At 41.8% G+C, this 13,729-nt stretch overlaps 2 protein-coding genes across 2 annotated transcripts in view; one reads left to right on the top strand and one right to left on the bottom strand.

Moving 5' to 3' along the window:
- Window positions 1-1,711, top strand: part of SGPP2 (sphingosine-1-phosphate phosphatase 2) — a 31,143-nt gene extending 29,432 nt beyond the window's left edge. The window contains exon 5 of the mRNA XM_081910520.1: window positions 1,093-1,711. Coding sequence (XP_081766646.1) covers window positions 1,093-1,635 — 543 coding nt within the window. The 3' untranslated portion in view covers window positions 1,636-1,711. The remainder of the gene's footprint in view (window positions 1-1,092) is intronic.
- Window positions 1,712-5,731: 4,020 nt separating this feature from the next.
- Window positions 5,732-13,729, bottom strand: part of FARSB (phenylalanyl-tRNA synthetase subunit beta) — a 29,193-nt gene continuing 21,195 nt past the window's right edge. The window contains exon 17 of the mRNA XM_081910450.1: window positions 5,732-6,466. Coding sequence (XP_081766576.1) covers window positions 6,315-6,466 — 152 coding nt within the window. The 3' untranslated portion in view covers window positions 5,732-6,314. The remainder of the gene's footprint in view (window positions 6,467-13,729) is intronic.

Here is a 13,729-nt window from a genome sequence, read left to right as displayed (position 1 = left end):
CTAAAATAATAATGATAACAACAATGGGAGGACTATGGAGGAAACAGAGAAATTCATTGAGGCTTGGGAAGAATGTGGTCTGGATTCTCTGGAACAAACTGAGAAAGTACTACATAAATACTCAGGATAAAAGTCCTCCTCCTTCTTGTTTTAGCCTTTGAGTTTTGCTGCATAGGAATATGGTTGCAGGCGTTACTGTTGATGATGCAAATACATGAAATGGTAGGAAAATAACTTTTAGCAAAGAACTGGTGCAGAATGCACAGAATGTTACCAGGCAAGGAAATCACCTGCAAGGAAAAAAGTTTTCTGGGTTGATATCTCTCTCATTCCCCACCCCCCGTGTTTGTCAACTTGAACTAAATAAGGTAATTTAATTTTTGTGCTGCCAGGTAGATGAATCTATATGCACACTTTTAAACGGGCATGCAATTGTTCAAGTCCTTATCCAAATGCATTCTAAAGGAAGTGATTCATCTGTTAATCATTAACCTGGTTATACATAAAGCAAGATGACACAAGTTCCAGGGCCACAGCCTCAGAGGCCAGGGGTTGATATGAGGCTCTAGAGCCCTTCCTGAATTTTCAGCATTTTATTATTTCATTTGATTAAAGTTAATCTTTAGCCCCTGTACTTCATTCTTGAACAACCATGCATGTTTTCCCTTATATGCCCATAAGTAAACTGTGGCCCGACCTTCCTCTGTCCCACCTAACTGGTTTGCAAAAGGCACTAAGACGAGACGAGCATTTGAAACTTTTTTGGTTATGAAGTTATACATTTAACTTAAATTAATTTGCTTAATTTGTCTGTATTTAGGCTTCCTGGTTAGCCTTAAGGTCCATTTAATTTGTCAGCGGTCTTGCAAAGCTCCAAAATGCATTAACTTCAAAACAATTTGGCTCTGTTTTTCATAGGTTTTCTGCTCAGCATAGTTACATGTTCAATATACGTAATATGCTCAAGCATCACAGCTCAGTGATCTTTAGCAATTCATCAGATACCCATTCTTACAGTTACTTTGGAGAAGGATGGTCTGCTTGAAGGAAATGAGAATGTGCTGTATGCCTAACACCTCTGTGTCTTTCTAGGACGTGATTGTTGGCAGCCTGATCTCAGCCATATTAACTGCTCTGGCTTATCCAACTTGGGACCTCCTTGATCACCTGATGCTGACCAGCCCCTGGTGCCCCATGTTCTGCATCGTTGTCCCCCTCATCTTATGCTACAACTACCCCAAACTGGATTACTATAGCCCTACTAGGGCAGACACAACCACTATTCTGGGAGCTGGAGCTGGAGCAATTACAGGGTTCTGGATAAACAACCACTACGTTTCAAATGTTTCGGCTGAAGAAGTGACACACAGCATGCCTTCTGTCACTGGCGAAATGTTCTTGATGGTTCTTGCACAGTTTTTGGTGGGAATTGCTGTACTGCTGATTATACGGCAGATCATCAAAAGCCTGGCTCTTAAATCACTGTGTTCTTGGTACAAGGTTTCTATTAATGACATTGAAGCTATGCAGCAAATAGAAATTGAAGTGCCCTATAAATTTATAACCTATTCTACCATCGGCCTGAGTGCTACGGTGCTTGTGCCATTGCTGCATAAATTATTGGGCTTAAACTGAACGCTGAACACTTTTTTTTAAGAAGCAGTCCAGATTATAGGGTGCAATAAAAATGCACGCAGAAGCAAAAACCTGAGCAGCAAAGTGTCGTGCCTTCCTGCACAGCTCTACAACATAGATAATAGTGGAGATCTAAACTGAGTTTCCAGTAATTTTTGTTCGCTGCAATATTTTAACACGCCGTGGCTGCTTCAGCGACTATGGCTGTCTGAGCTAAACATTTAGTGCAACTAGAAGCCTGCCATGACAGACAGACAGATCTGTTCTTCCTAGATCTAGTGGTTTGAAGAGTTTCTTCAGGGTTGTCAAACCTCAAAACAAGCCCTTCAAGGCATGCAGCCAGATCAGGGTACTTGGAGAAGAGCCTCCTTTTTAAAGAAAACAAAGCAAAACTACAAAGTACAGTGGTACCTTGGGTTACAGACACTTCAGGTTACAGACACCACTAACCCAGAAATAGTACCTTGGGTTAAGAACTTTGCTTCAGAATGAGAACAGAAATCGTGCAGCGGCGGCAGCAGGAGGCCCCATTAGCTAAAGTGGTACTTCAGGTTAAGAACAGTTTCAGGTTAAGAACGGACCTCCAGAATGAATTAAGTTCCTAACCCGAGGTACCACTGTAATTATCTTTACAAGCTGAGAATTGGGAGGAAGATAAGCACTCTCAGGGAGAAATAAGATGCTGTAATCAGGGAAGCTGGGTTGGCACTGAATCTGGCTGCCCATCTAGCAGGATGACGAACACTGGAGTCATATCTTGCAAACAGACTCCCAGTCATACAAATTCACATGTATGGGTCTAATTATGTTGTGTTCTTAACACATCCATATTATTAAATTAAGATGTGTCATGTCTGAAGCTGTGCTCTGGTATGCTATGGCATTGGCCCAGAATGTTGAAAACAATCACTGCTGTTGTGACTTGTAGGCCACCAAAAAATGAATTGCATAGACCAAGTGCAAATGTGATTGCAGATTTATTTTTTGAACTAATAACAAAGTTAGATCTTCATGTCCTCTTTCTTTCCAGTAATTGCTCTTGTGCAAAGTGGTATTTCCTATTGGCAATGAAGGCTCCAGCAAGAACTGTGAAACAACTGCTTCCCTTTTTGGAGCTTGAGGACAGGATGAAACTAGCAGTGGTCTGACTTCAGCGCTGCCATTCCAAGTGTTGATAAATTGCTATCTGCCTGCCACTTTGCATAGATTCCCACTGTAGGGAAGTAAATATAGCACACTTATCAGAGCCTTTAAATGAAATGCTGCTTAGACATGCAGAATTGAGAATTAACTGAAGTCTAAATGTTAACCTAACTTTAATATAATAATAAAAAAAACAAACTAGGAATGGCTTAGGATGGGATAGGGCTATTCTGCTCATGTCTTGCCCATGGGTTTCCTACAACGGCATCTGGTTAGCCACTGTAAGAACAGAATCTTGGAACTAGAAGATCCTTCCATCTGATCCATTAAGACTGTTCATATATCCTTAAGCTTCAGTATTACATTAAGGGTATAACTCCTACGTATAGTCCTGGAATTTGAACTTGTCCTATAAGAAATATAGGGCTCTCATCTTTCCCGCCATGCTCATTCTTTAGATAACATGTTCTGTAAAATGTGGGGGTTGTATGAAGGCAAAGACCTGAAGCCCGCGGGGATTCTAATGTCAATACAGAACTTTTCAGGAGCAAAATTTTACAATGTAAGTGGGGTTCTCTTCATCATGCGAAAGTAGACGCACTTGCAAGGGAGTGCTGGCATATATGGTATACTTGCTAAACCCCTCAATCTGCATCTAAATTGGAGGTGAATCTGTTGAGCTGGTAGGCAAGAATATGGGTTGTAAGAGAATATAAGGGTCCCTCCCATCTGCCAGTTACTGCATTCTCATCATCTCAGCAAAATATCGGTGTAACAGCAAGCTTGCACAAAAATGTGTGGTTGTGTCCCTGGACAGGGATATATATATATTTGCAAATAAATTTATGTGTCCCTGCCTTTGCAATGGCTTTAGATTTAGCTGTAGCTCGAAAACTGCTCTTTTAAATGCATCTATTTTATTCTTTTATGATCACTTATATATGCTGCAATTTATAAACCACAACCTGCACAATTTCTATTTTTGTATTGTTTTACTGTAAGTTGTAAAGTGTATTCTGAAAGTTCTGACTTTATTCAAACTTAAAATGTTTCCAGAAACTATTTTTTATTAAAGCTTATTTTGTCACATACATTGCATGTGTATTATATAAAGTAGGAGGCTACTATGAAGCAGGCAGGCATAAATGCCAAGTGGGCAGAAGACTGAAGGGCAACCCACTATTTTCATGCAGCAGATTTTTTGTTCATAGAACAATAGAATTGTAGAGTTGGAAGGGGGTCCTCTAGTCCAACTGCCTGCAATGCAGGAATCCCAACTAAATCATCCATGGCAGACGGCCATCCAGCCTCTTCTTAAAAACCTCCAAGGACGTAAGAGTCCACCACCTTCAGAGGGATACCATTCCAGTGTTAAATTGCTCTTACCGTCAGAAAGATGCTTAGTTGGAATCTCCTTTCTTGTAACTTGAATTCACTGGTTCAGGTTCTACCCTCCACAGCAGAAGAAAACAAGCTTGCTCCATCCTCCATATGACAACCCTTCAGATATCTGAAGATGGTTATTGTATCTCCTCCTAGTCTCCTCTTATCATACCCAATTCCCTCAACCGTTCCTCCTAAGGCTTGGTTTCCAGACCCTTGATCATCTTTATTGCCCTCCTCTGCACAAGTTCCAGCTTGTCAATATCATTCTTAAATTGTGGTGCCCATAACTAGACACAGTACTTCAAGTGTGGTCTAACCAAGGCAGAATACAACAGTACTATGACTTCCCTTGATCTGGACACATAACTTCTGTTGATGCATCCTAGAATAGCATTAGCTTTTTTTTACAGCTTCATCACACTGTTGATTCATGTCATGCTTGTGGTCTACTAGGACCACTACTTGCCTACTGGCAAGCCAGATGTCCCCCATCTTATATTTGTGCAGCTGGTTATTCCTATTTCATTTTGTTAGCTTTGGGCCAGTTCTCCAATCTGTTACGGTCATCTTGAATCCTGAGTCTGTCTTCTGCAGCATTAGCTACCCCTCCCAGTTTGGTGTCATCTGCAAATTTGATGAGTATCACTCAATTCCTTCATCCAAGTCATTTATAAAGGCGTTGAACAACAACAGACCCAGGACAGAACAAGGAAACATTAGGGTGTACTCTTCGGGTTCCGTCAGCCAACCAGCTACAAATCCAAGTAACTGTCCAGCCCACAATTACCAGCTTCTTTACAAAGGTATCATAGGGGACTTTGTCAAAGAATTCCTGAAATCAAGATACACTACATCCACAGCACCCTCTGATCCACCAAGGTTATAACTCTATCAAAAAGAGAGATTTGTCTGGCATCACTTGTTTTTGAGAAACCCATGTGCAGCATCCTTTTTAAATTGCTCACACACTAATTGCTCACATTACTTCTCCCGAAGGTTCCCAGTACTTCCATTTTGTCGCAGTTCCTCCCTGTGGGTGAGGACCAGGTCCAAGATAGATGAGCCCCTTGTTGCTGCTTCTACCTTCTGGGAAAGGAATTTGTCAGTAAGGCAACTGCAGAATTTACTGGCCCTTACATTCTCGGCAGAGTTTGAGTTCCAACAAACACTGGGGTAGTTGAAATCTCCCATTACTGCCTTCTCTCTCCTTTTTGAATGTTTGGTAATCTGCCGTAGGAAGGCCTCATCCAAGTCATCAGTCTGGCTTGAAGGTCTACAGTATACACGTTGTTTACATATAATGCTATTTCTCCTCCCCTCTTGTTTGGTCTCCTCCTTTTCAACATGGCAACCCAAAGAGTTCCTTTAGATAGATGTGATAGCTTCCAAAAATGCACTGGGGTTTTCTCATGTCATACTACAGTGGCAGTTTCTCTGCCAGCACATGAGAAGTCAGGAGGGTGATAAGATTGTGTTCTGGCACACAGGTCTAGTTTGAGCAATCTCAGCCCTATGACAGAAGCAGTGCTCACCACACCAATCTTTCTCACGGGAACTTAGGTGTATATAAATACAGAACCTTCAAGTTTTATTTTGATCCCTTCTTTACAATAAAACAGGTTAACATACAACAGTATCTATTATAGAAATCTTGCTTTAAAACTGCTGTACTTTACAAGAAATGCACACATTTCTCAACCCTGAAGAGTTTGTATCAACCCTATACAAAGAAACCTTAATTCCTCAGTTCTGTTCACATTTGTTCAACATTTGCTATAATCAATTATGTTATTTCATGCAATAAAAGAATGTGATTCCTGTTATGCAGCTATAATCTGTTACAGTTTGAGATTCAGCCTCTGGAACATTCTGGAGAACAGATCATGTTCTTTGCCCATATATATTCATGGTAATATATTGAACTTTTTTATTTTTTACATCTGACTGATGGCTCAATCTGTTAAGAAAAGCCCTAAAAAACCCCTGAAGGCAGTATTATTGCACTGAAGGAACATTTAGCAAAGAGCAAAATAAGACTTGTCTATTTCATTGCCTAATTTATTAAAATTAGGGACAGTGCCCGATGGTAGAAACAGACCATCTTGGAAACAGAACTATGTGGACTGAAGAAGCATGCTGTTGTCAGGATTTCACACGAAAGGCTCAATTGTGATTTCTAGGGCAGAGCAGGGCATGGTGAGCTCAAATTGGGTGACGACGTCAGGGTGGAGTACTCCTAGCTTCCCAATAATCTGCCCTTTGGCAAAGATCTCAGCACAGCGTCCAGGGAAAAAAGCAGGGTCTGAAAGAAAAGGGGGGAGAGAAATGAATGTTTCTCATAATAATAATATTAATAAATAATAATTATTTTATTATTGGTACCCCACCCTTCTGACTGGGTGGCCCCAGCCATTCTGGGCACTGAACCTCAAGTAAACATCAAGAGCAGAAGGGTGTGTTACATGAGAATATTTTTTTTTTAAAAAATATTTTATTAAGTTTTAACAATAAAGAAATTATAAAACAACAAATAGAAAAAACACAAGAAGAATACAAAAGCACAAAAATACAAAGATACAAAAATACAAACATTTAACACAAAAAACAAAAATCCCTCTTTTTTAATTTCTCATCTTTGATTAACTTATTTTCCTGACTTCTTCACGCCTCCCTTTTTTGTCTTCCATTTAAAAATTGGTTCAGCAAATTCATATCCTGTTAGTTTATCCTTAATTATTTTTCCTCACATAGCTTCAAGTTTTCCTCTAATATCCATCCAATCTTACATTTTACCTTATTACTAGAATAAAGGTAAAGGTAAAGGTACCCCTGCCCGTACGGGCCAGTCTTGACAGACTCTGGGGTTGTGCGCCCATCTCACTTAAGAGGCCAGGGGCCAGCGCTGTCCGGAGACACTTCCGGGTCACATGGCCAGTGTGACATCGCTGCTCTGGCGAGCCAGAGCTGCACACGGAAACGCCGTTTACCTTCCCGCTGGTAAGCGGTCCCTATTTATCTACTTGCACCCGGAGGTGCTTTCGAACTGCTAGGTTGGCAGGCGCTGGGACCGAGCAGCGGGAGCGCACCCCGCTGCAGGGATTCGAACCGCCGACCTTTCGATCAGCAAGTCCTAGGCGCTGAGGCTTTAACCCACAGCACCACCTGTGTCCCAAGACACAGCACCACCATTACTAGAATACATGAGAATAATTTTTGCTAAAACAGTGAAAGATTGCTTCTCTTATCATAGCCCAATTTTGTTAATGCTAGAGAAGAAATATTATTTAGAGGGTGGGGGATGAATCCTCAAGCAGACATGCTTCACATTCCCAGGGCGAACTGTAAGGGGTTGGACTACTAGATGATGCCTTGGGGATCCTTCCAACTCTACAGTTCTTCGATTCTACATTCAGTGTACAGGTTACAAGCTTTTGCACAGAGTAAGAATGATGAATTCACCAAAGCTGTATCATGAAACAAAATATGTCAATGCTTGGACAAATCATAATTCAGCTAAATAAGACTTATGAATGAGCCCCTGTACACAGCTGCTTGACCTTCTCTTCATGCAAGAGAAGAAACAAGCCATGGAGCCAGACTTAATACTAAATGGCTGTTACATTCAAAGCACGGAAACTATGGTTAATAGCTTCCAAGCAAACAAGGATATTAAGACAACTTCATATCATGACTTATTATCCTGGCTTGTTTGGAAGCCATTAACCGTAGCTTCCCAAATGCACATGTTAACAGGCTCCTATAGTTAACTGTGATTCCTGGCTTGATTCACCGATTCCCACAAAATAAGGAAGGAAGTAGGTGGGAGAAAGGGGTCATTCATATATATATATATATGGGCAATGTTCTGTGGGCCAATGATTATTAGTGAAATGGAACTACTAGTCTTAAACAGACAAAATGGCACCAATAAAGGCTTACCCGCTTGCAGCTGAAGTGATTTTGTCTCTTGCTGCACCCCCATGTGTAATCAAAATCTCCTGTAACCCATTCAAATCCTCTGAAACTAATAAACTAAATGACCAACCCATGCATTCTTTTTCTCACGGTAAAGTCACACAGTAACTTTACCATGTAATTCTAATGCAGTGAAATGTTCATGCAACACAGTCCCCACATGAGAAGAACGCTATAAGATGAGGTCATTTTTTAAAATCCTTCCTCACCCCCGAAAATTGTGGTGGATATTTCACAGGAGTCTATTGTCAAACAGAAACTGTATTAACAGTCAAAGACTTTAGTGTGTTAAAAAGAGCAGAAAATTGGGGATGGGCACTGCGCCCAAAGCTACAACCTTCACAATCTCTGAGGATGAGAGATCGCCAGAGGTGTATCTAGGGGTTGGGTAGGTTGGCCGCTGATAAGGGCGCAGGTCAGGGGTGCACCCCTCTCAGCGCCTCACCAGATCATCAACCTTTTTATTCGACCGTCAGTCAGAAAAAAAAATACATTTGTCAATACACAGTTAAAACATCCAGGAAGATTTTAGAGCTTAAAGGTAAAGGTAAAGGTATCCCTGCCCGTACGGGCCAGTCTTGACAGACTCTGGGGTTGTGCGCCCATCTCACTTAAGAGGCCAGGGGCCAGCGCTGTCCGGAGACACTTCCGGGTCACGTGGCCAGCGAGCCAGAGCCGCACACGGAAACTCCGTTTACCTTCCCGCTGGTAAGCGGTCCCTATTTATCTACTTGCACCCGGAGGTGCTTTTGAACTGCTAGGTTGGCAGGCGCTGGGACCGAGCAGCGGGAGCGCACCCCGGCGCAGGGATTCGAACCGCCGACCTTTCGATCGGCAAGTCCTAGGCGCTGAGGCTTTAACCCATAGCGCCACCTGCCTAAAATGGGCTAAACAGATAGCCCCATATCAATACAGTCAATTATAGTCTTGCGACGCTTAAAAGCTAAAAAAGAAATTTGGCCACCAAGAAAGGTATAGCTCTAGTGACATTATTCAGCAAGTATAAAACCTGATTTTCTTCGGGTAGGAAGCTAAATTGACATAGTAGTGGGTCTACTGAAGAGAATGTGTTCGGTGGACTCAGCCACACCCATGGCACTGCGCCTCACCAGAAAAATCTGGACACTGCCGTGGGCTGTCACTACAGCCCTGTGGCCCTCCCTCCCCAGTCGGCCAACAGTGCTAGTGGTTACTTTGTGCAATGAGACCCCCCTATGAGGATGTTGCCATTTGGCTCTCTCTCCTAGTATGGCAGCTGCTTCCTGCCCTCCATTCGCCTGCTTCCCCCAAGAGCAGTCTTTCAGCTGATGTAGTAACTGAGAAACGTTAGGTGAGGCTCTGAATTTACCACAGCCGAGTCACTTTCCCCTTGTTTTGACCAATTTCCATTGTAAGAATATTCAGATGTTTGAATTTTACTTTGGTGCCCACAAAATCAAGTTCTTATTGCCACAGACAGAGAATATTTAAAGTGTCCCAGGGCACCCCAAAGGTTGAGGCTTTATCAGTTGAAGGTATATCATCTCTATAATCTGTAACTAAAAATGAGCAAGGCACCAAGTTGTTTGTAATTAATTCAGATACACACACACGCATTGTGGGAACAGAAACTGTAAAACTAGCCTTGTCGTAGGAACACTACATGCAAGCAAGAGACAAAAATCACAGTTCATAGTAAGATTGTCGCTTCTAAAATGCTTTGAAGTTCAAAGAATCTGTTATTAAAGCTTTTACACTATGCCCCTAAGAACCAATAATTGCCTGTGTGTTCAGACTGCAGGACCGCTTTGATTATTCAGGGCGTAATTCTTTGGCCACTAATCCAATCAAGTACCTAGTCTTTAGCACATTTTCTGGCTAATTGACCTTCAAAGGGCTTGTTGAATTCTCTGTGTGCTTGCTGGTCAAACACCTTGCATGGCTTTTCTTCTCTTCCCAATTCCTTCCCTTCTTCCCATGTTTGGGAGAAGAAGATTAAAGGGATGATATTGGGTCAGAGCTGGGAAAAGCTTTAGCGATCATAACAATTATATTCTTATAAGGGGATGGGGGAGAGTATCAGAAGTCAACACTTAAGTAACTGAGAGGCAGGAGACATGTTATTCAGCATGACTACCGAAGTCCTGGTCACATTTTCCCTCGGATAAATGGTTATTTCCTGAACATAACTGGAACAAACCAGATGACTGAAATATGGACACAAAGAAACAGCGATAGTCATGCCAGCAAATAACTTATTCTCTGGTGGTTCTCCGGAAAGCCTATATAAATCCTCCATGGCTGCTCCTGTTCCAGAACTTTAGCAAACTCTAACCATGCAAGTTACATCCAAAAGCTTAGATTTGGAAGAGTTTACACACAAATATTTTGACCAAAATGTGACGGTCAAAACTTTGAAATGTCAGTTCACATTAGAAAAAAATATGTTACTAAATACATAAAATGTCTTCAATCTATCAGGGATTAAAATGGAATCTTTATTTGTTGCTCATTTCATTTCACAAGCTTTCCTAAATTTTACTATGCAAATTATTGTTCCATTTTTATCCCGCCCTTCCTCCCAAAGGAGCCCATGCATAAACAGAAGTTACGTATTCTCTGCTGCACAAAAGCAATACTTTTGCTGGTCATTCTATACAGCAAATAAATCTTGTCCATGATTAAATATGGTTTTGCAAGAGAAAACACTATACTCTGCGCACTCAAATATTCCCAAACTGGCATTAGTTACACACTGTCATAAAAAAGGAGAAATAAAAAAAAATACCACTTGCAGAACAGGAAATCTGATCTGAGTAAATGGCTTATGCTGGAAGTGAAACAGTTAATAGCCCCCAAAGTTCTTAATAAATGCAAGCCTAATCCCTCAATTCAAGAGCAGCCTCTCATCTCTTTTCATCTCTTTAAGGAACATCAAAAAGAAAAATATTTTACTATACATCTGAATCAGTGGGACAGGTGTGGTAGCCTGAACAGGTAAGAAGATACAAAGTGAAAAGGAATAATTACCTAGCCTGTCCATTCTGGAGTTAGGGGACCTGAACTGTCTTCAAGAAGCAAGAGGTTTGTGCTGCAGTTCTTTGAATAAGTATTCTGTGAACTGCCCTGAGACCTCCAGGTATAGGGCGGTATATAAATTCAATATATAATAATAAAAAATAACTGTTCTGTAACATCTATAAGGAAGTTTCTTGTTGAACACATGCCTAAGTTTCCATTATTTCTCAACATCTGAAGTTCACTACCTTCTGCACTTTCCCAGTGTTAACTCCACGTAAAAGAATTTAGCTTATCAACAATAGATCACACAGTCGATCAAACACACCTAAAAGCCGCCATGGTTTACAGAGATAGTAAAAATAAACTATCTGGAGGATGGTGCTGGAGGAGACTCTTGAGAGTCCCATGGACTGCAAGAAGATCAAACCTCTCCATTCTGAAGGAAATCAGCCCTGAGTGCTCACTGGAAGGACAGATCCTGAAGCTGAGGCTCCAATACTTTGGCCACCTCATGAGAAGAGAAGACTCCCTGGAAAAGACCCTGATGTTGGGAAAGATGGAGGGCACAAGGAGAAGGGGACGACAGAGGATGAGATGGTTGGATAGTGTCTTCGAAGCTACAAACATGAGTCTGACCAAGGTGCGGGAGGCAGTGGAAGACAGAAGTGCCTGGCGTGCTCTGGTCCATGGGGTCACGAAGAGTCGGACACAACTAAACGACTAAACAACAACAACAACAACAAAAATAAACTGCCCACAGACTTGGTTTTTCCAGGCAAAATACTAGAGTTGCGTTCTTCAAATGCAGAATCCTACACACTTCTTTACTTACTGCAATGAACTTATTGAAGGAAAACATATCACTGTAGTTCTGGGCAGATGACTGAAAACTTTGTACAAAGCCAACATGTGGAAAGAGTGGGAGGGGGACTGAGGCAACAGAACGCACCCACAATTTCCACGCATAAATCATACCTTATACACAGAGATGCTGGGTGTCAAATGGGTGCTTATATTATAGGCAGGCTTACTTCTCTGTGGAGCGTAAACAGACAGTATTTCGGAGGTTGGTTTGTTCTTTCTACAGACTTAAGTATGTCTGAAGTTCTCTACCTTTGTGATCCCTAAGACAAGATGTACTCCATAGATGCAGAAACACTTGCTAGTTACCTTGAATGCACAAGACTTTTCATATGATTTGAAAGTACCAAACAAGATAAAGTTCTCCACTACAGGCACGTTGTGGTGCTTCTATTTGGTGGTGCTGAAGACAATGAGAAACATTAGCATATGAAGACAACTGTTTCACCATCACTGTCTGAAGAGCGCTAAATTTTGGTGCCTATCTACAAACAATTTGAACAGAGGTGTCAAAATTGCTCAAATAGTATACTGTCAGCCTCAGCAAGAAATGACCCCATGCGTAGATCCTAAATGATACTGGAATAATTATTCATTCTAAGGAAGTTCATCTAGTCCATTAGATCCAAATGCTAGGGTAGAATTCGTCTGGAATATCTTCAAGGTAATGCTGATAGTTTAATGGGAACTTCTCAAAATACAACTGGGGCTTGTGTGGGAAGATGTCTCAGTATATTGATGGATTTTGCTGATGGCTTCAGCACCGTGTGACTTGCATAGATTGGCATGGAGATTATATTTTAGGGTCAGAATTTGACACACCAACATATTTAGCAAGAACTATGCTAGTCTTTTTTCAGTGGCTTCAGGGACAGACAAAGCCTCACAAACACTGTGCTAGCTTTCCACTGATTTCTTGTGAGCACACTTCAGAGGTATGACTGTCTGAGAATGACAAAAATATGACAAATCAAATCAAGATATGAACATGAGCCATGTTGGGCCGGGACCTGGGAGACCAGGGTTCAAATCCCCACTCAACCATGAAGCTCACTGGGTGGCTTTGGGTCAGTCACCATCTCTTATAATAATAATAATTTATTACTTATACCCCGCCAGTCTGGCCGGGCCTCCCCAGGCACTCTGGGCAGCTCCCAACAGAATATTAAAAACATGATAAAACATCAAACATTAAAAACTTCCCTAAACAGGGTTGCCTTCAGATGTCTTCTAAAATTCAGATAGTTGTTTATTCCTTGACATCTGATGGGAGGGCGTTCCACAGGGCGGGTGCCACTATCAAGAAGGCCCTCTGCCTGGTTCCCTGCAACCTCAGCTCTTGCAGTGAGAGAACCACCAGAAGGCCCTCGGAGCTGAACCTTGGTGTCCGGGCTGAATGATGGGGGTGGAGATGCTCCTAGTTCTTAGCTTTACCCACCTCATAGAGTTGTTGGGAGTTTAATATTGGAGGTGGCAGGGAGGTGAAGGAAAACTATGTACATCATCTTAAGCTCCTTGGAAAAAAGCAGGATATAAATAAACAAAGCAAAAGAAGAGCCCTTCTGGACCCATCTAGTCCAGCATCCTGTTCTCACACTGGCCAGCAGCTACTTATCTTCCATGAGAACTCCAATCCCCATGGGCAGTGGTTCCCCCATCTTTACCTCCATGGACCACTTGAAAAATTACTGAGGGTCCTGCTGGATTTTTTTGCCTGTTCTAGCACTGG

The sequence above is a fragment of the Podarcis melisellensis genome (genome assembly GCF_964234715.1).
Source record: "Podarcis melisellensis genome assembly, chromosome: 5".
In the NCBI taxonomy this organism is placed as follows: Eukaryota; Metazoa; Chordata; class Lepidosauria; order Squamata; family Lacertidae; genus Podarcis; species Podarcis melisellensis.
Note: the sequence above shows the minus strand (reverse complement) of the source record. Positions and strands in the feature narration are given on the sequence as shown.